This window comes from Oncorhynchus mykiss, chromosome 6 (genome assembly GCF_013265735.2).
Source record: "Oncorhynchus mykiss isolate Arlee chromosome 6, USDA_OmykA_1.1, whole genome shotgun sequence".
Taxonomy (NCBI): domain Eukaryota; kingdom Metazoa; phylum Chordata; class Actinopteri; order Salmoniformes; family Salmonidae; genus Oncorhynchus; species Oncorhynchus mykiss.
Genome location: NC_048570.1, coordinates 49,410,613 through 49,434,656, shown reverse-complemented (window position 1 = coordinate 49,434,656; position 24,044 = coordinate 49,410,613). Strand labels below are relative to the sequence as shown.

General features: G+C 44.7%; 2 protein-coding genes across 7 annotated transcripts; both read left to right on the top strand.

The window, feature by feature from the left end:
• Positions 1 to 2,545: 2,545 nt before the first annotated feature.
• On the top strand, positions 2,546 to 7,601 carry LOC118964901. Of its 6 annotated transcripts, none has more exons than XM_036980358.1 (7): positions 2,871 to 2,930; positions 4,742 to 4,843; positions 4,973 to 5,030; positions 5,237 to 5,384; positions 5,477 to 5,513; positions 5,756 to 6,028; positions 6,288 to 7,601. In XM_036980358.1, exons 1-6 carry the CDS (start codon positions 2,919 to 2,921, stop codon positions 5,975 to 5,977), a joined length of 579 nt encoding a protein of 192 aa, XP_036836253.1. In that variant the 5' UTR covers positions 2,871 to 2,918; the 3' UTR covers positions 5,978 to 6,028; positions 6,288 to 7,601. The 6 variants fall into 6 exon arrangements, with proteins under 6 accessions (XP_036836250.1, XP_036836251.1, XP_036836253.1 ...); XM_036980357.1 differs by having other exon boundaries at positions 6,281 to 7,601; XM_036980355.1 differs by lacking the exon at positions 4,973 to 5,030 and having other exon boundaries at positions 2,546 to 2,930; positions 6,281 to 7,601.
• A 3,235-nt stretch (positions 7,602 to 10,836) lies between these two features.
• Positions 10,837 to 12,228, top strand: LOC118964902. The gene is made up of 3 exons (XM_036980363.1): positions 10,837 to 11,422; positions 11,615 to 11,693; positions 11,939 to 12,228. Exons 1-3 carry the CDS (start codon positions 10,976 to 10,978, stop codon positions 12,100 to 12,102), a joined length of 690 nt encoding a protein of 229 aa, XP_036836258.1. The 5' UTR covers positions 10,837 to 10,975; the 3' UTR covers positions 12,103 to 12,228.
• Positions 12,229 to 24,044: the final 11,816 nt, after the last annotated feature.

The following is a 24,044-nucleotide window of genomic DNA, read 5'->3' as shown; positions in this document are numbered from 1 at the left end:
AGTTAGTGGAGTCACTAGATAGCCATGTCAGGGAAAATAAACGTGTATTTATTTAAGCAATTAGCAAGTCCATGAGATATTTTGTTCTTGATTTACAGGAAGAGTTAGGTGTGTGGTTACAGTGATGTTAGGGTTAGGTGTAGTGTTTGAAATCCCATTTGTGGTTAGAAGGTGCACTATGACAATAAATTCAGAGTTGTTGTATGTGAGGTTGGAAAAAGACATGGGACTTGCTCATCAGTTAGACTCCTCAGGAAGGAGAGGAGGATTGGGGCACAGCATGTCCCAATCTTGAGAGAAGGCATTAGAGTCCTCTGAGCCTCCTTCTCCAGCTGCTCAATGATAGATCCCCTTTCCCGGAAACCACACCCGGGTGTCTGAGAAGACTCTGGGAAACCGCAAAGAGAAATCTAAAGTTGAATCTGAACTTGATCCCTAATTTCCTTCACCTTTAGGGATTTGATTGCACTGGACAGGTAAAAGCACATCTCTCTGCGGGCCTCCACTATATTGCTTTCACCTATATAGATACTATCTACTCAGATCGGTGCTGATGAATTTGAACACGACCTGCACCCAACATGAAGTAATCTCGGACCTGCACCAATGCTGCTGTCCTCCTCCACGGAAGTCTTCTTGGCACCGCCACTGGACTTACGTTTAGCCTACATGACAACAGATTATAGGTCTAATAGCAGATCTAAGGTCAGTGTAGCGTCTCCTCCTAATGCTTTAAGGCTAGGATTTAGTGATAGTAAACTAATCCTATATCTGTGCCTAAGTAGGCAGAGCATGTGTAAAGGACAGCATATTTCTTACCTTGCCTCCTGTCCTGTCTTTGCTGGTCTCATGTGTCTCTGTTTCATCCTTCATGTTCTCCACAACCTTATTTTGGTCATCCGGGGGATCCTCCCATTTCACGCTCTGGTGGATAAATAAGAGGTCAATATCAGTCCTAGGTTGTGACTTTATGAAACAACTTATTCACTCCTATTTCAAACAAAACGGCAATAGTGGTCAGATTTCAGGCCATGGATCAAACTATTGCTAGTAATTTCTCCTCTAAACTCAAAATAGGCAAATGAACCATACCTTGCTGTCATCTGACATGATGAGTAGCTTATTGTTGTAGGCTGTTTAGAGGAAATACTAATACCTCCTTTGAAAAAACGTCAGTGAACCATCGGCAGACAACTGAAGTGAATATGAACGTCCTTGAATTATGCCAAAGCATTGTTGAATACTCGATTCCGATTGGCTGAAGCCAGAGCATTCTTCAAAGATGTCATACACACATGATGTCACAATTAGATCTAAGTCTAATATCTATATGAATTGTCAATGTCATTAGAAAACAAATCAAAGCTTGTCAAAGTTCTGCCAAACGAAAATATGTCTAAGTGCACGTTTTTGTGTTTAATTTATGGTTTATCATGCATCGTCATTCATCACCATATACAAAAACGTAACTCGCTGCCATCCATTAGCTATAATTCTGAGGTTGTAAAGCTGCAAAACTAGGACGTGCAATAAATTATAACCACTTGCAGAATAATTTCAAATCAGACGTTCAAGGGGGCTTGAACTATTTCAGCACTGTGGAGCTGTCCGCTGCATAGAGCTGACACGTTTCTTGGCGTCAGGGGACAGTGCCATGGTGATGAAATGTTTCGCGTCAGGGCAGCACCTGAGACCGCGGCATGGTGCTGAAATGGAGCAGGGCTCAGTTCTATGGATATCTCATGCGGATTTTCCTGCTAGCCTATGTATAACGATACTATAATTACATTATTTTCATCCATCCGTCAACACAAATGGCATGTCAACGTTCCCCAAATAATAATGCAATGAAGCCAAGCCGAGATGTATGGTTCTTCATCCAGAGGACGAAGCACCACTGTATCATCTAAAACCTTCAGAGAGATCCCTTAAAACTGTAATATAAATTCTCCACGACTGTTATGGTAGCTAGGTTAATTTAGCGAGACATGGACAAATCCAACACATAGCGTTTCTACTGAGTCCTGCTTAGAGGTGACTGACCGTCATGTTGCTAGTTGTAATGACGCTTTTAAAACAAGAATAGTTATTTGTAATTGCTCTGGGAGCTAATTATTGCAGAGCCCAGCTACACATCCTGCTCGCTGGGCTCATTATGGACAGCCAATGAGCAGTTCAGATTAAAAAGTCAGCCAGATCTGATCCCTATAACATACATGATACTAGGATCCTGTAGCAACCTGCCGGCCTGCACAATCCTCCATGGCACGAATGCTACACGCGCAATATGGTATGCTAACATCCCACAACAATTCCCCAATTGGAATTACTTGCCTAAACTTCCAATCATACTTATTTTCTAATATCAACCATAGTTTCTGCACTTAAGGCAGACTTGCCATTAGAACAAGATGGGATTAGGACAACTGTAAAGCTCATTAAACGTAGGCTAAAATGAACCTTACCTGGCTGTCGTCAGCCATTATGTGTAGCCCGTTAATTAAGGCTCTGCGCCTCTGATACTGCAGTTGTTCTGATAGGCTACTGTAGCTGTTCTGTAACTGTTAAACTAGTCTAATCGTATCCGTTGGAAACTGGTCAGTGAACCGTCCTCAAACACAATGAACTGATGTCAATATGGACATGAACCTTCACATAAAGATATCAAATACATGACGTCAGATATATCGACAGTCCAGCAGGCATCAGCTATGTAGCCAAGTGATAATAGTGTCCAGAAGGCAGCAGTAGATGGAACAGGGAAGGCGCCATTACGCTAGCACGCGGGCTACACGGCGCGTTTAAAGTTAGTAGCCCTCCGACGGAGGCCGGTTGAAGGCACAGCGGATGGAGTAGTCGTCGGCAGACCAGTCGTGGTGGTGCGGCGGGGGGCCGTGTCGACAGAGAATCCAAGCCAGATGGCGAAAGAGGTATTGTAGAATTTAGAATGCTAGCAGGGAGATGCGCCTGGCTCACGGCTAACTGGTGCTACCTTCGTGGCAGTGGCGTTATCCACTATAGATCCACTATAGCCAATCGGTAGCAGCGATGAACCGGTGCCAAGGTCCAGTGTTTGCAGCAAGGATCAGGTGGAGTATTGGGCTCTAGCCGTGTATGAGTGGGGTTCGGGAGAACAGCTGAGTAGGCCGGGAGGTGGGCCTCAGGGATAGCTTCGGTACTGGATGCCACGATGAGTGCAAGCTAGCTGTGAGCTAGTTAGCTGCAAATTGTGATCTAGCTGTGAAGATCAGAAGTAGAGGTCCAGGGATTACGGCAGGAATCCGGCGTTGTTGTGGAGAGACAGTCAGATACTAGTAGACTGGCGAGTATTATCCAGGCTAAGAACAGGGCTGGTATCTGTGCAGAAGGTAAAAGCCGCTAGCATTGGCTAACAATGACTAAATAGCTTTTAGCTAATTAGCTAGTTAGCTTCTGGAGGTTCTTGAATGTGTTCAAAAATTTTAAAAAAATAATAATAATAGCGATACCGTATCACATTGGGTGAAGCAGGTTACCGGAACAAAGAGTGTTACCTCTTTACTATTAAAGTGTATTGCTCTCTGTTTATGACTGATAATAGGACGTAACACAGGGATGAGGAGAAAACAATCATTTGGATCCTACACAACACGTTGTTGTACCTAAATAATTCCACAAGAGGGCGACATATAAACATTTCTTAAAACCAAATAACCTCTACTGCCTTCAGTCCATGACGTCCCCGATTAACTAAAAGTCTGCGTCTGCAAAAATGCTCTTTTATCATAACTCGACATGAGAGTAGCAAAGCCAAAACAGTCAATGACATGCTTTTCGGGATATACAATTAGCTATGGTGGAAGAAAAGGTAAGTGAAATATAGGGGAAGGTAGAACATGTTTTACAGTAAGTTTAAAGTTGTTATCACCAATTTAGCTCTGATAGGCCTTCTGCAATCCAAGCTTTTGGGATCGTACTCAAGGCTACTTGGTTTAGGCCTGGCTATAGCCTAGGGATACAGTCCAATAATATCTCCCTTCTCCTGAAGTGTACACTCTCGTTCGCTTCTTCCTACAAATCTAAAATCATTGGATTGGTGGAGGCATGGGCTAGAGAGGAATATGCTACCAAATAGCACCTTATTCCCTAATGTAGGCCTACTTTTAAGGAATGCACTATAAGGAATAGATCAATGAACTGGCTCACTAAATGGGGTACCGAAATACATCCAAAAGAGGTCGACACGAAATTAGACTAGGTTTATTTCTGTTTTGACCTACTGAGTCGCAGTGCTTAGTGAACAGATTTCAATGTGGGCCTAGCTGTATCGAAAACGGTTGATGGGGAAAGTGTGTAATCTGATCAATATATTTCCCCCCCAATATTAATGAGAGAATGGGAATGTGCATAAAGGTCTAACATTCCATGACGTGGTATGAAGTTCTTAATTCGTCAGTGGCTGCAATATTGTCCTCAGTAAACTCAACATGAGTGAAAACAACACAGACAAGGACAAGTTTTTCGAGATATAAAAAATACTGTATGCTATTATGGATGAAGAAAAGGTAGGTTAAATGACACTAAATATTTGGGAATGTAACTAAGGAAAACGTCATTTAAGATAACATAGGCTATTGCAAAACAAATGTCTAATTCTCTCTATTAAGTCAATCACCAGTTTAGCTCTGATATGGCTGTAGTTCTATGATGTCCTTTGCAAGAATCTAATCTGACATTGACATGAAATTCCTATGTCCTTCAGGTAGTACAGAGAGATGATGATGATCCCCCGAGGGAGGGGAGGGAGGTTGTTGAGGAAGAACCAGTGGCCCAGCTCAAGAAGGAGCCCAAGAAGACAGGAAAGGTAAAATGGCAGGAGTGACAGGGCAACTACTAGACTAGTAACACTCAATTGTCACAATAGCTGCATTGACCTGATGTAACATGTCTATTATTTGTGATCTGGAATCTATTCTATTATATTCTATCCAAGGTGAAGAGGAAAAGTAGTGCCAAGAAGTCAGGGGAGCAGGGCACTGATACGGATGCAGGTCATAGATTTTCCCTCTGTAGTATGTTGGTTCTCTAAACTTGAATATCATAGATAAAGGTCATGTTAGAAACTGTAGTCAGTAAGAAATGTTGCATGGATAGTTTTATTCAATAGTCCTATTGTAGCAATTTTATCAAAGTATTGTATTAAGAGAAAAGCGTCTGACTTATCCTGAATTGTCCTATATGGTAATAACATATTTAGGATTGAGGAATAAACACCCGGACAGAGGATCTGTTATTGAGCTCTTGGAGAAGAATGCTTTTAAGGCTGCATTCGGCCCAGGCAACAAAGATGAGATGGAGGACTGCTACCCAATCCTCATCTCATTCATGCGCAATCTTACTGATGAGTATGTTAGAACCATGTTTTGCTCTAGCCTCACATATTTTGTGCAGAAGGAAATAAAAAGTAAGTAAAACACATTTCTTTTTTCTTTTCTAGGCAATGGCAAGTGATCTATAAAGGATTTAAAAAACCTGTAAGTTTCTCCATCAGCCTTTGACCTTTGATTTGGGAATGTTATGTTGAATCGAGAGAGGAATTAACCATAGTTCTATTCTGCTATTACGTTCATTAATCTGTCATACTTCATCCAACTTTGAATTCAGTCACAGATAAGGAAAACGATGTTGGTGAAATTCATTCTGTTCAATCTAGAATACTTTACATCAGAGTCTCATTGCCAAACCTGCTGTGTTCTGTTTTGTTTGTGCAATGCAGATGACAAAGGAACAGCTTGCAAAATTGTGCAAGACCATTGTCAACTTCATTGCACAGACCACCCTGCAGATCCTGCTGCCGGCCCTGGCCCGCATTCTAGGGGTGACGGGCTTTTATGACAACGCTGACTCACTCAAGAGGGGTGGCAGTGCAAGATCCTTCACTGCCTTTGAGCAGAAAAGACTGGAGCTCATCCAGGAAGTTAAATATTTGGCGAAGTAACTGTGGCGGCAGGGCTCTCCGACCAAGGTCTAGCACACCCTCTTCCAAGAGGTACTGTATGTTCCCCATAATGTGTGTGTGTGTGTGTGTGCAGTTAATCCTAACCCTCAAACTGATGAACAATAATTTCCCCATTTCAATATTTTCCAGCTTTCTAACAGGTGTGTTTTGCAATATCTAATGCACACATATAAATTACATTTAGAATACTCAATTATAATGCTTGTTAGATTTGTTAGCACTAAGATATCGATTTTCCAACTTCAGACAGCAATTAACATGCTTTGCTTGTTCATTTTAATGTTCCCAGACCTCACTGAAAGTCCACCTGGGAATGCCAGAGGACAGTATCATCAGCAGTGTCCAGGAGCAACTGTCAAAATCTGACCAAATGGTGGCTGCAGGACAGCTTTCACAAATAGATAAAGTGGTTGGAACTATGCTGGAGAACATTGAGAAGATAAGCAGCGAATGTGGCGAGGAATTGGTCTATCAAGAGTCACTGCGGTCTTCCTCCTCGTTGTCATTCTCAACTGCCAAATCACAGAAGACAGAGTGGGAATTTGCACTCCCTGGCACTCCCATTCCTTCTGAGTTACCCGAGAGTACTGCTCAGCCCATTGTAAGATGTTCAGTCATTGACATGAGCGAATCTACTAAGCCAAAAACAATGGTGTGTGATGCCAGAACAAGCATGTTTGCCATAGCCGATACCGTCATGAAGAAGGTATATCCAGAGGCAGAAGGGCAGGTTACATCTCACCCTGATCTAACAGATGCAATAGCTAGACTGGATGAGCTCATATATCAGGGTAGGATTGGTGCCCTCTCCTGTGATCTCAGTCACCAAGTCACCCGCATAATTTCTGATAGCAACTTGACCCCTCTGGGACTGACAGTGGCGGCTGGAAAGAGTGCATCTGATATCATCCTTTCGAAGCTGAAGAGGAATGACAAGGTGGGGAAGCCCACAACTTACGAGCTGGTTCAGCTGTTTGTAGAGGAGTCTGTTAAGTGCCTCCTGCTTCCTAGTTTTGTGCCCTATTCAACTTCAATGAGTTTGGCTCAGGGGGCCACGGTGTTGGCTACAGTGTCTGAAGATAGAATTTCTAGCTCTTCTTCTTCATCAGTTTTTAGTGACAGTCAGTCTCTTTACCAAAGTTATGGTAAGCCAGGTCATGTACTCTGTGGATTCTGATGCAGAAAGTAGAGGATCCTCTCCAACGGAATCTCTCCAAACATCTGAAACCACTATATCTGATGTAGGCAATCTATTGAGTGTCAAGTCCTCCCCTCGGCTGTCTCCTTCTGGCGCCATTATGGCAACAAGCGAGACCTCCAATGCAGCACAAATCTTGAAGGCCAACATTGATGGAGAGGAAGTGGATACCACCAGTCATTCTGGTGTAGCTCAAAACATTCTCAGGGACGATATGTCAACCAGCCCAGACATGGTCAAAGATGTCACACTTTCAACCCCATCCTCTGATAACTTGTTATGATCTGGCGCCGACAGAGATGGCCGCCTCGCTTCGCGTTCCTAGGAAACTATGCAGTTTTTTGTTTTTTTACGTGTTATTTCTTACACTAGTACCCCAGGTCATCTTAGGTTTCATTACATACAGTCGAGAAGAACTACTGAATATAAGATCAGCATCAACTCACCATCAGTACGACCAAGAATATGTTTTTCGCGACGCGGATCCTGTGTTCTGCCTTACAAACAGGACAACGGAGTGGATCCTATGCAGCGACCCAAAAAAACGACTCCGAAAGAGAGGGAAACGAGGCGGTCTTCTGGTCAGACTCCGGAGACGGGCACAGCGCGCACCACTCCCTAGCATTCTTCTTGCCAATGTCCAGTCTCTTGACAACAAGGTTGATGAAATCCGAGCAAGGGTAGCATTCCAGAGGGACATCAGAGACTGTAACGTCCTTTGCTTCACTGAAACATGGCTCACTGGAGAGACGCTATCCGAAGCGGTGCAGCCAACGGGTTTCTCCACACATCGCGCAGACAGAAACAAACATCTTTCTGGTAAGAAGAGGGGCGGGGGCGTATGCCTCATGGCCAACGTGACATGGTGTGATGAAAGAAACATACAGGAACTCAAATCCTTCTGTTCACCTGATTTAGAATTCCTCACAATCAAATGTAGACCGCATTATCTACCAAGAGAATTCTCTTCGATTATAATCACAGCCGTATATATCCCCCCCCAAGCAGACACATCGATGGCTCTGAACGAACTTTATTTAACTCTCTGCAAACTGGAAACAATTTATCCGGAGGCTGCATTCATTGTAGCTGGGGATTTTAACAAGGCTAATCTGAAAACAAGACTCCCCAAATTTTATCAGCATATCGATTGCGCAACCAGGGGAGGAAAGACCTTGGACCATTGTTACTCTAACTTCCGCGACGCATATAAGGCCCTGCCCCGCCCCCCTTTCGGAAAAGCTGACCACGACTCCATTTTGTTGATCCCTGCCTACAGACAGAAACTAAAACAAGAGGCTCCCACGCTGAGGTCTGTTCAACGCTGGTCCGACCAAGCTGACTCCACACTCCAAGACTGCTTCCATCACGTGGACTGGGAGATGTTTCGTATTGCGTCAGATAACAACATTGACGAATACGCTGATTCGGTGTGCGAGTTCATTAGAACGTGCGTTGAAGATGTCGTTCCCATAGCAACGATTAAAACATTCCCTAACCAGAAACCGTGGATTGATGGCAGCATTCGTGTGAAACTGAAAGCGCGAACCACTGCTTTTAATCAGGGCAAGGTGTCTGGTAACATGACCGAATACAAACAGTGCAGCTATTCCCTCCGCAAGGCTATCAAACAAGCTAAGCGCCAGTACAGAGACAAAGTAGAATCTCAATTCAACGGCTCAGACACAAGAGGCATGTGGCAGGGTCTACAGTCAATCACGGACTACAGGAAGAAATCCAGCCCAGTCACGGACCAGGATGTCTTGCTCCCAGGCAGACTAAATAACTTTTTTGCCCGCTTTGAGGACAATACAGTGCCACTGACACGGCCTGCAACGAAAACATGCAGTCTCTCCTTCACTGCAGCCGAGGTGAGTAAGACATTTAAACGTGTTAACCCTCGCAAGGCTGCAGGCCCAGATGGCATCCCCAGCCGCGCCCTTAGAGCATGCGCAGACCAGCTGGCCGGTGTGTTTACGGACATATTCAATCAATCCCTATACCAGTCTGCTGTTCCCACATGCTTCAAGAGGGCCACCATTGTTCCTGTTCCCAAGAAAGCTAAGGTAACTGAGCTAAATGACTACCGCCCCGTAGCACTCACATCCGTCATCATGAAGTGCTTTGAGAGACTAGTCAAGGACCATATCACCTCCACCCTACCTGACACCCTAGACCCACTCCAATTTGCTTACCGCCCAAATAGGTCCACAGACGATGCAATCTCAACCACACTGCACACTGCCCTAACCCATCTGGACAAGAGGAATACCTATGTGAGAATGCTGTTCATCGACTACAGCTCGGCATTCAACACCATAGTACCCTCCAAGCTCGAGACCCTGGGTCTCGACCCCGACCTGTGCAACTGGGTACTGGACTTCCTGACGGGCCGCCCCCAGGTGGTGAGGGTAGGCAACAACATCTCCTCCCCGCTGATCCTCAACACTGGGGCCCCACAAGGGTGCGTTCTGAGCCCTCTCCTGTACTCCCTGTTCACCCACGACTGCGTGGCCACGCACGCCTCCAACTCAATCATCAAGTTTGCGGACGACACAACAGTGGTAGGCTTGATTACCAACAACGATGAGACGGCCTACAGGGAGGAGGTGAGGGCCCTCGGAGTGTGGTGTCAGGAAAATAACCTCACACTCAACGTCAACAAAACTAAGGAGATGATTGTGGACTTCAGGAAACAGCAGAGGGAACACCCCCCTATCCACATCGATGGAACAGTAGTGGAGAGGGTAGCAAGTTTTAAGTTCCTCGGCGTACACATCACAGACAAACTGAATTGGTCCACCCACACAGACAGCATCGTGAAGAAGGCGCAGCAGCGCCTCTTCAACCTCAGGAGGCTGAAGAAATTCGGCTTGTCACCAAAAGCACTCACAAACTTCTACAGATGCACAATCGAGAGCATCCTGGCGGGCTGTATCACCGCCTGGTATGGCAACTGCACCGCCCTCAACCGTAAGGCTCTCCAGAGGGTAGTGAGGTCTGCACAACGCATCACCGGGGGCAAACTACCTGCCCTCCAGGACACCTACACCACCCGATGTCACAGGAAGGCCATAAAGATCATCAAGGACATCAACCACCCGAGCCACTGCCTGTTCACCCCGCTATCATCCAGAAGGCGAGGTCAGTACAGGTGCATCAAAGCTGGGACCGAGAGACTGAAAAACAGCTTCTATCTCAAGGCCATCAGACTGTTAAACAGCCACCACTAACACTGAGTGGCTGCTGCCAACACACTGACACTGACTCAACTCCAGCCACTTTAATAATGGGAATTGATGGGAAATGATGTAAATATATCACTAGCCACTTTAAACAATGCTACCTTATATAAATGTTACTTACCCTACATTATTCATCTCATATGCATACGTATATACTGTACTCTATATCATCGACGGTATCCTTATGTAATACATGTATCACTAGCCACTTTATACTATACTATGCCACTTTGTTTACATACTCATCTCATTTGTACATACTGTACCCGATACCATCTACTGTATCTTGCCTATGCTGCTCTGTACCATCACTCATTCATATATCCTTATGTACATATTCTTTATCCCCTTACACTGTGTACAAGACAGTAGTTTTGGAATTGTTAATTAGATTACTTGTTATTACTGCATTGTCGGAACTAGAAGCACAAGCATTTCGCTACACTCGCATTAACATCTGCTAACCATGTGTATGTGACAAATAAAATTTGATTTGATTTGGGCAGTGATGATGACGTCACCGGCCTCATCAGCATGTTAGTAATGAGAATTCTAACAGAAATCCAAACCCCATCAGAAGATTACCCAGTTGACGTCACACGCAAGTCACAAGACCTGATCCCTAAAGTTATGGAGGTCTTCTGTGCATGGTCAGGCTGCTCTGAGACACAAGCCTATCCAGAGAACTTGAGGATTCATAAAGTCTACAGAGTCGTCTATAAAAATCTGTTGGAGAAGTTTGGCTCTGAGAAAATCCTCCAACAGGCCGTGTCGACTCAGGACTCTTCATTTGATAGGATTCTTGTCAAGTCTTTGAGTGAAGCGCTTCTCCACAGATGTAATGAGGCATTGAGGGCAGCCTCAAGAACATCAGTCAAAACCACCGGGCCTAAGGCTCTTCCACTGGCTGAGGATGTGAGGGCTAGCAGCGGGAAACTATCTTTTCTACAAAGGCTGGTCAGGCTGACAAGCAACTTAAAGGTACAGCAAACATATTTAAATGAACAGTTGTGAGTAAACAATGCTATTCAGTGTAAAAATATAAAACCATCCGTTCATTCCAAAACCAATCATAAATGTTGTTGTGCTGGTGTGGTAGGTGTGATTGTTATCATCATGAGGTTGGTCAGCTGTGACATTTTTTAAAACATGTTTTTCTCTTTAAATACTTAGCTATTCAAGAAGGGGAACAAGAAGGATTCCCACCGCTCTGAATCAGAACAAGTACAGACCACTGCTGAAGATGGCATGCGTAAGTTCACACAACAGGACAACAGTCTGTTTGAGAGATTGGTGTACAAATAAATGCCATTTCAAAATAACCTTACAAAGGTTATATACGCAATCAGTAGTCATCTCTTATGTAAAAGTAATTATATTCTCCAAAACTCAAGCTGTTGGTTCTCATTTTATCAGTGTCAGTTATGTTGAGTTGTAACATACATTACATCATTTCTGAATTAAAGTGCATGTAAACGCTCTCTCTCTCTTCTGTAGTGCCCAGCATAGTGCCACATGCTGCCATGTCTGCACTGCCAAAGGATCTCCCCGCCAGCTCCCAACAGGAGACGCCTCACAAACGTCCACTTCTCGTCAGGATGTTTTTTGCCATCTCCAAAGGCCTGTTCAAGCCCTTCAAACAGTCATTAAAGACCAAGTAACTTCAGACAATTAATTAAACGTCATTCATTGCATTAAATTGGCCTTTGTCTTCTTATGTGCTCCCGTTAACAGACCAGATTACAATACTGGTCTTTTAAATGTTAGCAGTGATAGCAACATTAACTATAGTGGTGTGTGTATAACCCTTCTACACAGTCTGACTCTTCTGACACTGTGTGACATGCCCTCTGATCCAGTGATCTAGGATCTTCTGAGTGGCTTTAGGCCTGAATCTCTGCCCTCCGGCCCAAATAAAGGTTTTCTCTTCTGATAAATCTGCCACTGTCAGCAGCCAGCAGGGGAAAACAGACAGCGCTGTTGAGAGCTTTCTTTTCTCCCTCATGACTAAAACACTGAGAAAGGCTTTTATCTATTGCAGCATATTCCATCTTTTGATTTAACCTATTATACCGTAGAAGTACCCATTATTTCCCAACGGTTATATCACAGGAAATGTGTTATAAAAAGTAAACTTACAGTGCATCCGGAAAGTATTCAGACCACTTGACTTTTTCCACATTGTTACGTTACAGCCTTATTCTAAAATGGATACAAATATTTTTTCCTCTCATTAAGCTACACAAAACACCTCATGACAAAGCGAAAAGTGTAGAACATTTTAGCAAATTTATTAAGAATAAAAACAGAATTACCTTATTTAAATAATTATTGAGACCCTTTGCTATGAGACTCGAAATTGATCTCAGGTGCATCCTGTTTCCATTGATCATCCTTGAGATGTTTCTACAACTTGTTTGGAGTCCTGTGGTAAATTCAATTGATTGGACATGATTTGGAAAGAAACACAGACCTGGGGGAAGGGTATGAGAAACAATATTCTCTGATCTGATGATACCGAGATTGAACTCTTTGGCCTGAATCAGGATCCTGGGAAAGATGAACGGAGCAAAGTACAGAGATCCTTGATGAAAACCTGCTCCAGAGGTTCACCTTCCAACAGGACAACGACCCTAAGCACACAGCCAAGACAATGCAGGAGTGGATTCGGGACAAGTCTCTGAATGGCTCAGCCAGAGCCCGGACCTGAACCCAATCGAACATCTCTGGAGAGACCTGAAAAAACTGCAGCGACTCTCCCCATCCAATCCGACAGAACATGAGAGGATCTGCAGAGAAAAATGGGAGAAACTCCCCAAATACAGGTGTACCAAGCTTGTAGCGTCATACCCAAGAAGACTCGAGGCTGTAATCGCTACCAAAGGTGCTTCAACAAAGTACTGAGTAAAGGGTCTGAATATTTGTAAATGTGATATCAGTATTTTATTTTTAGTACATAGGTTTTTGATTAAAAAAATAATAGAACAGTTTTTGCTTTCTTATTATGGGTTATTATCTGTAGGGGGGGGGCGATTTAATCAATTTTAGAATAAGCCTGTAACGTAACAATGTGGAAAAGGTCAACGGGTCTGAATACTTTCCGAATGCACTTTATGTAATGAAAATATTAGCTGGTTGCCACTATAGATAGCTAGGTTATCCAGTGCAGTGGTAATACTGCCTGCCTTGGGAGATAACGTAGGATGCGTGCTTATCCGGGTGCCTGAGACACAATCACAAGCTTTCTTCAGACTACATAGCTCAAACTTACAACGTAAAGATATGATTATCACTACATAGGTTTTTTTTAACAAGAAGGGTGTTTTCCATATCTACCAACTATGAAATTACAGACATCATAAACGGTAAGCATGAGAATAATATCATCAAGGCGGACAGGGACAATGTATGAATACACAAAACATTATTCAAATGGACATTCCCCAAATGAGCTATGCACCAGCCCATAGCCACAGGATATCTATGGAGGAACATTAATATATTCATCAATTTAAAAAAAGGCATGAATATTGTTTTTCTGCTTTTCTGATCTTAAACCTCCCCCTGGATGTTGGTCCAGGTTTCCTCCAGGGGAGACCTTCTGAAACAGTCGCGAAGGAAACAGCCGACAGTTACAGTACTGTGTTGAAGATAGATGATGACACTCTTAAAAGACAGGTCATTCCTTTACATGGAGCAGTTCCTTAAACCAGGTTAGATTCAACACAGCCACCTCAAACTGGACTCCACCACTCCTTCATAACGCTGGATCTCTTCATAATGCTGCTCCTCAGTCACTGAGTGCATTTACACTGATGAGATGTCCTGCTTAGCCTAGCTGAAAGGGGAGCTCTAACTAGTCCTGTGGGCACCTAGCTGCTGCCCCCGCTGGGCTTGGACTGGGTCTTGCCCCTCATGGCCCCTCCGCGAGCCTGGCCCTTGGCTGGCTGCTGCTGTACTGGGGACTCTGCTGCAGCGGAAACTGGGGCCTGTTGGGCCGGGCTGTGAGGAGGGGGGGTCTGTATCTGAAACGAGGCAGCTGCAGTCACCACCTGCTGCTGGAGGAGCCTCTGCTGAACCACCTGGGCTGTGCCTGCTGGAATCATCTGGACCTGGGGATGTAGTCTGGGTCAGGGCAACCGTCAGGGGCTGGATCTGTTACGAGACAGGAAGAGGGTCACATTAAATCAACTATGACAGACAAAATGAGAAATTGTAGGATTTTTAATGAATTTATTTGAAATTATGGTGAAAAATAAGTATTTGGTCAATAACAAAAGTGTATCTCAATACTTTTGCAATGACAGAGGTCAAACGTTTCTGTAAGTCTTCACAAGGTTTTCACACACTGTTGCTGGTATTTTGGCCCATTCCTCCATGCAGATCTCCTCTAGAGCAGTGATGTTTTGGGGCTGTTGCTGGGCAACACAGACTTTCAACTCCCTCCAAAGATTTTCTATGGGGTTGAGATCTGGAGACTGGCTAGGCCACTCCAGGACCTTGAAATGCTTCTTACGAAGCCACTCCTTTGTTGCCCGGGCGGTTTGTTTGGGATCATTTTCATACTGAAAGACCCAGCCACGTTTCATCTTCAATGCCCTTGCTGATGGTAGGTTTTGTTACTTTGGTCCCAGCTCTCTGCAGGTCATTCACTAGGTCCCCCCGTGTGGTTCTGGGATTTTTGCTCACCGTTCTTGTGATCATTTTGACCCCACGGGGTGAGATCTTGCGTGGAGACCCAGATCAGTAGTTTTGTATGCCTTCCATTTCCTAATATTTGCTCCCACAGTTGATTTCTTCAAACCAAGCTGCTTACCTATTGCAGATTCAGTCTTCCCAGCCTGGTGCAGGTCTACAATTTTGTTTCTGGTGTCCTTTGACAGCTCTTTGGTCTTGGCCATAGTGGAGTTTGGAGTGTGACTGTTTGAGGTTGTGAACAGGTGTCTTTTATACTGATAACAAGTTCAAACAGGTGCCATTAATACAGGTAATGAGTGGAGGACAGAGGAGCCTCTGAAAGAAGAAGTTGCAAGTCTGTGAGAGCCAGAAATCTTGCTTGTTTGTAGGTGACCAAATACTTATTTTCTACCATAATTTGCAAATAAATTCATTAAAAATCCTACAATGTGATTTTCTGGATTTTCTTTTCTCATTTTGTCTGTCATAGTTGAAGTGTACCTATGATTTAAATTACAGGCCTCTCTCATCTTTTTAAGAGGGAGAACTTGCACAATTGGTGGCTGACTAAATACTTTTTTGCCCCACTGTATGTATGTATGTATGTATGTATGTACACTGCTCAAAAAAAGAAAGGGAACACTAAAATAACACATCCTAGATCTGAATGAATGAAATATTCTTATTAAATACTTTTTTCTTTACATAGGTGAATGTGCTGACAACAAAATCACACAAAAATTATCAATGGAAATCAAATGTATCAACCCATGGAGGTCTGGATTTGGAGTTACACTCAAAATTAAAGTGGAAAACCACACTACAGGCTGATCCAACTTTGATGTAATGTCCTTAAAACAAGTCAAAATGAGGCTCAGTAGTGTGTGTGGCCTCCACGTGCCTGTATGACCTCCCTACAATGCCTGGGCATGCTCCTGATGAGGTGGCGGATGGTCTCCTGAGGGATCTCCTCCCAGACCTGGACTAAAGCATCCGCCAACTCCTGGACAGTCTGTGGTGCAACGTGGCGTTGGTGGATGGAGCGAGACATGATGTCCCAGATGTGCTCAATTGGATTCAGGTCTGGGGAACGGGCGGGCCACTCTGAAACACTCCAGCCACATGAAGTCTAGCATTGTCTTGCATTAGGAGGAACCCAGGGCCAACCGCACCAGCATATGGTCTCACAAGGGGTCTGAGGATCTCATCTCGGTACCTAATGGCAGTCAAGCTACCTCTGGTGAGCACATGGAGGGCTGTGCGCCCCCCCCAAAGAAATGCCACCCCACACCATGACTGACCCATCGCCAAACCAGTCATGCTGGAGGATGTTGCAGGCAGCAGAACGTTCTCCACGGCGTCTCCGGACTCTGTCACATCTGTCACGTGCTCAGTGTGAATCTGCTTTCATCTGTGAAGAGCACAGGGCACCAGTGGCGAATTTGCCAATCTTGGTGTTCTCTGGCAAATGCCAAACGTCCTGCACGGTGTTGGGCTGTAAGCACAACCCCCACCTGTGGACATCGAGCCCTCATACCACCCTCATGGAGTCTGTTTCTGACCGTTTGAGCAGACACATGCACATTTGTGGCCTGCTGGAGGTCATTTTGCAGGGCTCTGGCAGTGCTCCTCCTTGCACAAAGGCGGTGGTAGCGGTCCTGCTGCTGGGTTGTTGCCCTCCTACGGCCTCCTCCACGTCTCCTGATGTACTGGCCTGTCTCCTTGTAGCGCATCCATGCTCTGGACACTACGCTGACAGACACAGCAAACCTTCTTGCCACAGCTCGCATTGATTTTTCCATCCTGGATGAGCTGCACTACCTGAGCCACTTGTGTGGGTTGTAGACTCCGTCTCATGCTACCACTAGAGTGAAAGCACCGCCAGCATTCAAAAGTGACCAAAACATCAGCCAGGAAGCATAGGAACTGAGAAGTGGTCTGTGGTCCCCACCTGCAGAACCACTCCTTTATTGGGGGTGTCTTGCTAATTGCCTATAATTTCCACGTGTTGTCTATTCCATTTGTACAACAGCATGTGAAATGTATTGTCAATCAGTGTTGCTTCCTAAGTGGACAGTTTGATTTCACAGAAGTGTGATTGACTTGGAGTTACATTGTGTTGTTTAAGTGTTCCCTTTATTTTTTTGAGCAGTGTATGTATGTATGTATGTATATATATGTGTGTGTGTGTGTGTGTGTGTGTGTGTGTGTGTGTGTGTGTGTGTGTGTGTGTGTGTGTGTGTGTGTGTGTGTGTGTGTGTGTGTGTGTGTGTGTGTGTGTGTGTGTGTGTGTGTGTGTGTGTGTGTGTGTGTATGTATGTCCTCTCACTGTCAACTGCAATTATTTTCAGCAAACGTAATACGTGTAAATATTTGTACGAACATAAGATTCAAAAACTGAGACAAACTGAATAAGTTCCACAGATATGTGGCGAACAGAAATTTAATATTGTGTCCCTGAACGAAAGGGGATGGGCAAAATCAAAAGTAACAGTCAGTATCTGGTGTGGCCACCAGCAGCATTAAGTACTGCAGTGCATCTCCTCCTCATGGGCTGCACCAGACTTGCCAGTTATTCCTGTGAGATGTTACCCCACTCTTCCATCAAGGCACCTGCAAGATCCCAGACATTTCTAGGGGGGAATGGCCCTGTCCTCTCCATCCGATCTAACAGGTCCTAGACATGCTCAATGGAATTGAGATCTGGGCTCTTTGCTGGCCATGGCAAAACACTGACATTCCTGTCTTGTAGGAAATCAGCCATACTGCTCGTTCTGTGCGTGGTTGCATTGTCATGCTGCAGGGTCATGTCAAGATGAGCCTGCAGGAAGGGTACCACATGAGGGAGGAGGATGTCTTCCCTGTAACGCACAGCATTGAGATTGCCTGCAATGACATCAAGCTCAGTCCGATGATGCTGTGACACACCGCCCCAGCCCATGACGGACCTTCCAACTCCAAATCGATCCCGCTGCAGAGTACAGGCCTCTGTAACGCTCATTCTTTCGACGATAAACGCAAATCCGACCATCACCCCTGGTGAAACAAAACCGCGAATCGTCAGTGAAGAACACTTTTTGCCAGTCCTGTCTGGTCCAGCGACGGTGGGTTTGTGCCCATAGGTGACGTTGTTGCCGGTGATGTCTGGTGAGGACCTGCCTTACAACAGGCCTACAAGCCCCCAGTCCAGCCTCTCTCAGCCTATAATTCAGTCTATTCAGTCTGAGCACTGATAGAGGGATTGTGCTTTCCTGGTGTAACTCAGGCAGTTGTTGTTGCCATCCTGTACCTGTCCCGCAGGTGTGATGTTCGCATGTACCGATGCGGGTGTTGTTACACGTGGTCTGTGCAGGTGTTACACGTGGTCTGCCACTGCGAGGACCATCAGCTGTCCGTCCTGTCTCCCTGTAGCGCTGTCTTCGGCGTCTCACACTACGAACATTGCAATTTATTGCCCTGGCCACATCTTCAGTCCTCATGCCTCCTTGCAGCATGCCTAAGGCATGTTCACGCAGATGAGCAGGAACCCTGGACATCTGTCTTTTGGTGATTTTCAGAGTCAGTAGAAAGGCCTCTTTAGTGTCCTAAGTTTTCATAACTGTGACCTGAATTGCCTACCATCTGTAAGCTGTTTGTTTCTTAACAACCATTCTACAGGTGCATGTTCATTGTTTGGCGCCCCGGATAAACCCCCAGTAGCCGGATGGACAGGTCCACCAGCTGGTCGAAGGTGAGGATGGTGTCTCTGCAGACCAGCTCCCGATGGAGGTCCTTACGTAGACTACAGCGGTAACGGTCGATCAGGGCCCTGTTGCTCCATCCAGCGCCGGCAGCCAGGGTCCTAAACTCCAGCGCAAACTTCTGTGCGCTCCTCATCTCCTGCCTCAGATGGTAGAGTTGCTCACCCACCGCTCTGCCCTCGGGTGGGTGGTCGAATACTGTCCGGAAACAGCGGGTGAACTCCTCAAAATCGTCCAACGCCGCATCTCCCCCTCCACACACAGCGCTGGCCCACTCCAGGGCTTTCCCAGTGAGGCACGAGACGAGGGCGAAACTCTTCTCACGGTCCGATGGAGCTGGGTGGACCGTGACCAGGTACATGCTTAGTTTTTGGAGGAAACCCTGGCATCCGGCAGCATCTCCGTCGTATCCCTGTGGTATGGATAGATGGATCCTGCTAGGTTCAGGTGGGAAAGGGGTGTTCAGGGTAGACCCCGGTTGTGCTGGTAGAGGCGCTGGGAAAACTCCCTGTGTCTCCCAGCGGTCCATATTCTGGACAACGCGATCCATGGCTGCGCTCAGTTTGGAAATCATCGCCGCATGTTCCATGACGCGCTCCTCCACCTCCACGGCTGGGGTACCTTCTCCTGCTGACTTCATTTTGGTCAGAGATTCTATCACAGTCGTGTGTATAGGTGGCAGGGAAGTCAGGCACAGGATAATTAAAACTTGGTGGAATGGAGTAGTTTAATAACTTAAAACACATAACTCCAAAACCATGAAATACAATGAAACAAAGTGGGTACGAGGACCCGTCGCGCACCAAATACAAAACACGAATACTGAACATAAAACAATCTCTGACAAAGACATGAGGGAAAACAGACGGTTAAATACACAACAGGTAATGAATGGGATTGAAACCAGGTGTGTAGTAAGACAAGATAAATCCAATGGAAAATGAAAAATGGATCAATGATGGCTAGAAGACCGGTGACGTCAACCGCCGAGCACCGCCCGAACAATGAGAGGCTTCGACTTCCGCAGAAGTTGTGACACCCACAGGGTGGGCTTTTTCATACATGCAGGATTTTCTTTCCCAATGTACCTCTAAATGTATTCTGCTCAACCAGTATCTCCGTCTCAGACAGATGACAACAAATCCCCAGCCGCGATGCTATCCTGACTGAAGCAGTAGGGTATGTGTCAACACAAATATTGATAATATCTCTCTGACTGGAATAAGGTTGTCAATGGCAAGGCTTTTCTTCGGCAAAGAGAGACATCCATACAACGGTAAAAGAGCAAACTGACTCTGAAAGCCCCACCAGCTCTACCCAGTACTGCTTTATCTGCTCCGTCGTTATGCGGGAGACTCTGTCAAAAGAGATGAGGATATCAAAACACAATGCTACACTCCAAAGTGCTGCCGTGGGGCTTTCCTGAGCTGAACAAACTAGCTGTAAAACCTCTCGCTTTCACTGGCTTCTAGATCAGAGCGCTTGCATCATTGCTATTTTACAAGAGAATGAGAAATTGACTGAAGGGAAACAGTCAACCATGTTTCTTGTTTGAGAAATTTGACTTCATCTTGCCTCATTCTTAAAAAGTTAGGGATGAAAATGATCTATTACAACAATAAAAAGCTACAACAAACGAATGCACAATTCTGTATTTCATCACGTTCTACCTCTGTCAAGACTCACACACATACACACACACACACACACACACACACACACACACACACACACACACACACACACAGGGAACAAGAGCAAAAAAGTGCGGTGATTAATCTACTGTCCTTAACACCATGTCAGCTCCTGTCCTCTGAGGTCTGCTCAAACTCCTCCCCCAGGTTTAATGGCCCCCAGCCATTATGACCCTCAGAGGTTTCCTCTGTGCTGTGGTTTCTGGTTTTATGTCATGCCACAAAAATCCTTCATGCTTAGCTCTGCATTGACCCACAGTGAAATCCTCAAATCCCTCTCTAACACTCACACTCATAACTACAATGACCTGTTACTCTGTTCATGCCTGTGATCAGCCTGATCTCATAGACTAGACATAACATAGTAAATGTAAATCCGGGACACTCAAATTAGTATAATATGTTATGTTTGGTATGGTTATATAAGACAAATGGTTATTTAAGGCAAAAACGAAAGTAGGGTGGTTGGTCAGGGTGGAGGGGTGGGCATACAGTATAACACGGATGTCTAACGATCCAAAGGTTATGATTTTGAATCTCATCACAGACAACTTTAGCTAATTAGCAAACTTTCAACTACTTACCACTTTTTAGCTACTTTGTAACTACTTAGCATGTTAGCTAACCCTTCCCCTAACCCTTATAGCTAACCCTTCCCCTAACTCTAACCTTAACCCTTTAACCTAACTCCTAAACTTAACTCTAACCTTAACCCTTTAATCTAACTCCTAAACTTAACTCTAACCTTAACCCTAACCCCTAGCCTAACTAACTTTAACCAGGTAATTTGTTTTTGATGGAAGAGGGAGGTGCAGACATGGGATAGATGGTAGAAGAGCAATGATAGACACTGCCATCGGTTTTCTGAAAAAAAGTGCCTGATTTTTATTTTTATTTCACCTTTATTTAACCAGGTAGGCTAGTTGAGATTAAATTCTCATATACAACTGCGACCTGGCCAAGATAAAGTATAGCAGTGTGAACAGACAACAACACAGAGTTACACATGGAGTAAACAATAAACAAGTCAATAACACAGTAGAAAAAAAAGAAAAAAATAGTCTATCTACATTGTGTGCAAAAGGCATGAGGAGGTAGGCGAATAATTACAATTTAGCAGATTAACACTGGAGTGATAAATGATCAGCTGGTCATGTGCAGGTAAAGATACTGGTGAGCAAAAGAGCAGAAAAGTAAATAAATAAAAACAGTATGAAAACAATAGAATCTCACCATACCTTCTCTGCTATGCAATCTGGTTTCAGAGCTGATCATGGGTGCACCTCAGCCACGCTCAAGGTCCTAAACGATATCTTAACCGCCATCGATAAGAAACATTACTGTGCAGCCGTATTCATTGATCTGGCCAAGGCTTTCGACTCTGTCAATCACCACATCCTCATCGGCAGACTCGACAGCCTTGGTTTCTCAAATGATTGCCTCGCCTGGTTCACCAACTACTTCTCTGATAGAGTTCAGTGTGTCAAATCGGAGGGTCTGCTGTCCGGACCTCTGGCAGTCTCTATGGGGGTACCACAGGGTTCAATTCTTGGACCGACTCTCTTCTCTGTATACATCAATGATGTCGCTCTTGCTGCTGGTGAGTCTCTGGCCCTTCTTTGGACACTGTGTTAACAACCCTCCAGGCAAGCTTCAATGCCATACAACTCTCCTTCCGTGGCCTCCAATTGCTCTTAAATACAAGTAAAACTAAATGCATGCTCTTCAACCGATCGCTGCCTGCACCTGCCCGCCTGTCCAACATCACTACTCTGGACGGCTCTGACTTAGAATACGTGGACAACTACAAATACCTAGGTGTCTGGTTAGACTGTAAACTCTCCTTCCAGACCCACATCAAACATCTCCAATCCAAAGTTAAATCTAGAATTGGCTTCCTATTTCGCAACAAAGCATCCTTCACTCATGCTGCCAAACATACCCTTGTAAAACTGACCACCCTACCAATCCTCGACTTTGGCGATGTCATTTACAAAATAGCCTCCAATACCCTACTCAACAAATTGGATGCAGTCTATCACAGTGCAATCCGTTTTGTCACCAAAGCCCCATATACTACCCATCATTGCGACCTGTACGCTCTCATTGGCTGGCCCTCGCTTCATACTCGTCGCCAAACCCACTGGCTCCATGTCATCTACAAGACCCTGCTAGGTAAAGTCCCCCCTTATCTCAGCTCGCTGGTCACCATAGCATCACCCACCTGTAGCACGCGCTCCAGCAGGTATATCTCTCTGGTCACCCCCAAAACCAATTATTTCTTTGGCCACCTCTCCTTCCAGTTCTCTGCTGCCAATGACTGGAACGAACTACAAAAATCTCTGAAACTGGAAACACTTATCTCCCTCACTAGCTTTAAGCACCAACTGTCAGAGCAGCTCACAGATTACTGCACCTGTACATAGCCCACCTATAATTTAGCCCAATCAACTACCTCTTTCCCTACTGTATTTATTTTATTTATTTATTTAGCTCCTTTGCACCCCATTATTTTTTACTTCTACTTTGCACATTCTTCCACTGCAAATCTACCATTCCAGTGTTTTACTTGCTATATTGTATTTGCCACCATGGCCTTTTTTTGCCTTTACCTCCCTTATCTCACCTTATTTGCTCACATCGTATATAGACTTGTTTATACTGTATTATTGACTGTATGTTTGTTTTACTCCATGTGTAACTCTGTGTCGTTGTATGTGTCGAACTGCTTTGCTTTATCTTGGCCAGGTCGCAATTGTAAATGAGAACTTGTTCTCAACTTGCCTACCTGGTTAAATAAAGGTGAAATAAAAAATATAGAAAAAAAATATAGAAAGCATCTCAGAGGGTTGATCTAGCTGCAGATAGCTAATTCTCCTCTATGTGTTTTTCTTATTTACAATGACAGCTTAGGAACAGTGGGTTAACTACCTTGTTCAGGAACAGAACGACATATTTTTACATGGCCAGCTCAGGGATCTGACCTAGCAACCTTTCGGTTACTGGCCCAATGCTCTAACCACAAGGCTACCTGACGCCCTATGTCCTGCCAACTCAAAAGCTGAACAATAAATGTGTAACCAAGGGGGAACTAGTGCATTTCTCTGAGAAAATCTGCTTCAGTATTATCAATCTTCCAAAACACTTGAAATTCTTGTAAAATCATTGGCATTTATTTGATCAAATAGACTTTGAAAGGTTAGACATGCAGAAATTCCTCTTGTCAAAAGTCTTGCTGTTACAAAAGTAGTTCTTCATGCAGCGTAACAGGTTACAGGTTCTTCTTGGTGAAGCGCCTGAATGGCTTCATCATTGCTGAAAAGACCCTGACAATCAAGGATCGTTTTTTGACACGCTGAGATATGGAGGGAGAAACCTCTCCAACTGGAGCTAGAAACACAAGAGAAATGGATGGGGTAAGAGAGAGAGAGAGAGAGAGAGAGAGAGAGAGAGAGAGATGCAGTATAGTAACGTTGAAAAATAACAGCGCTA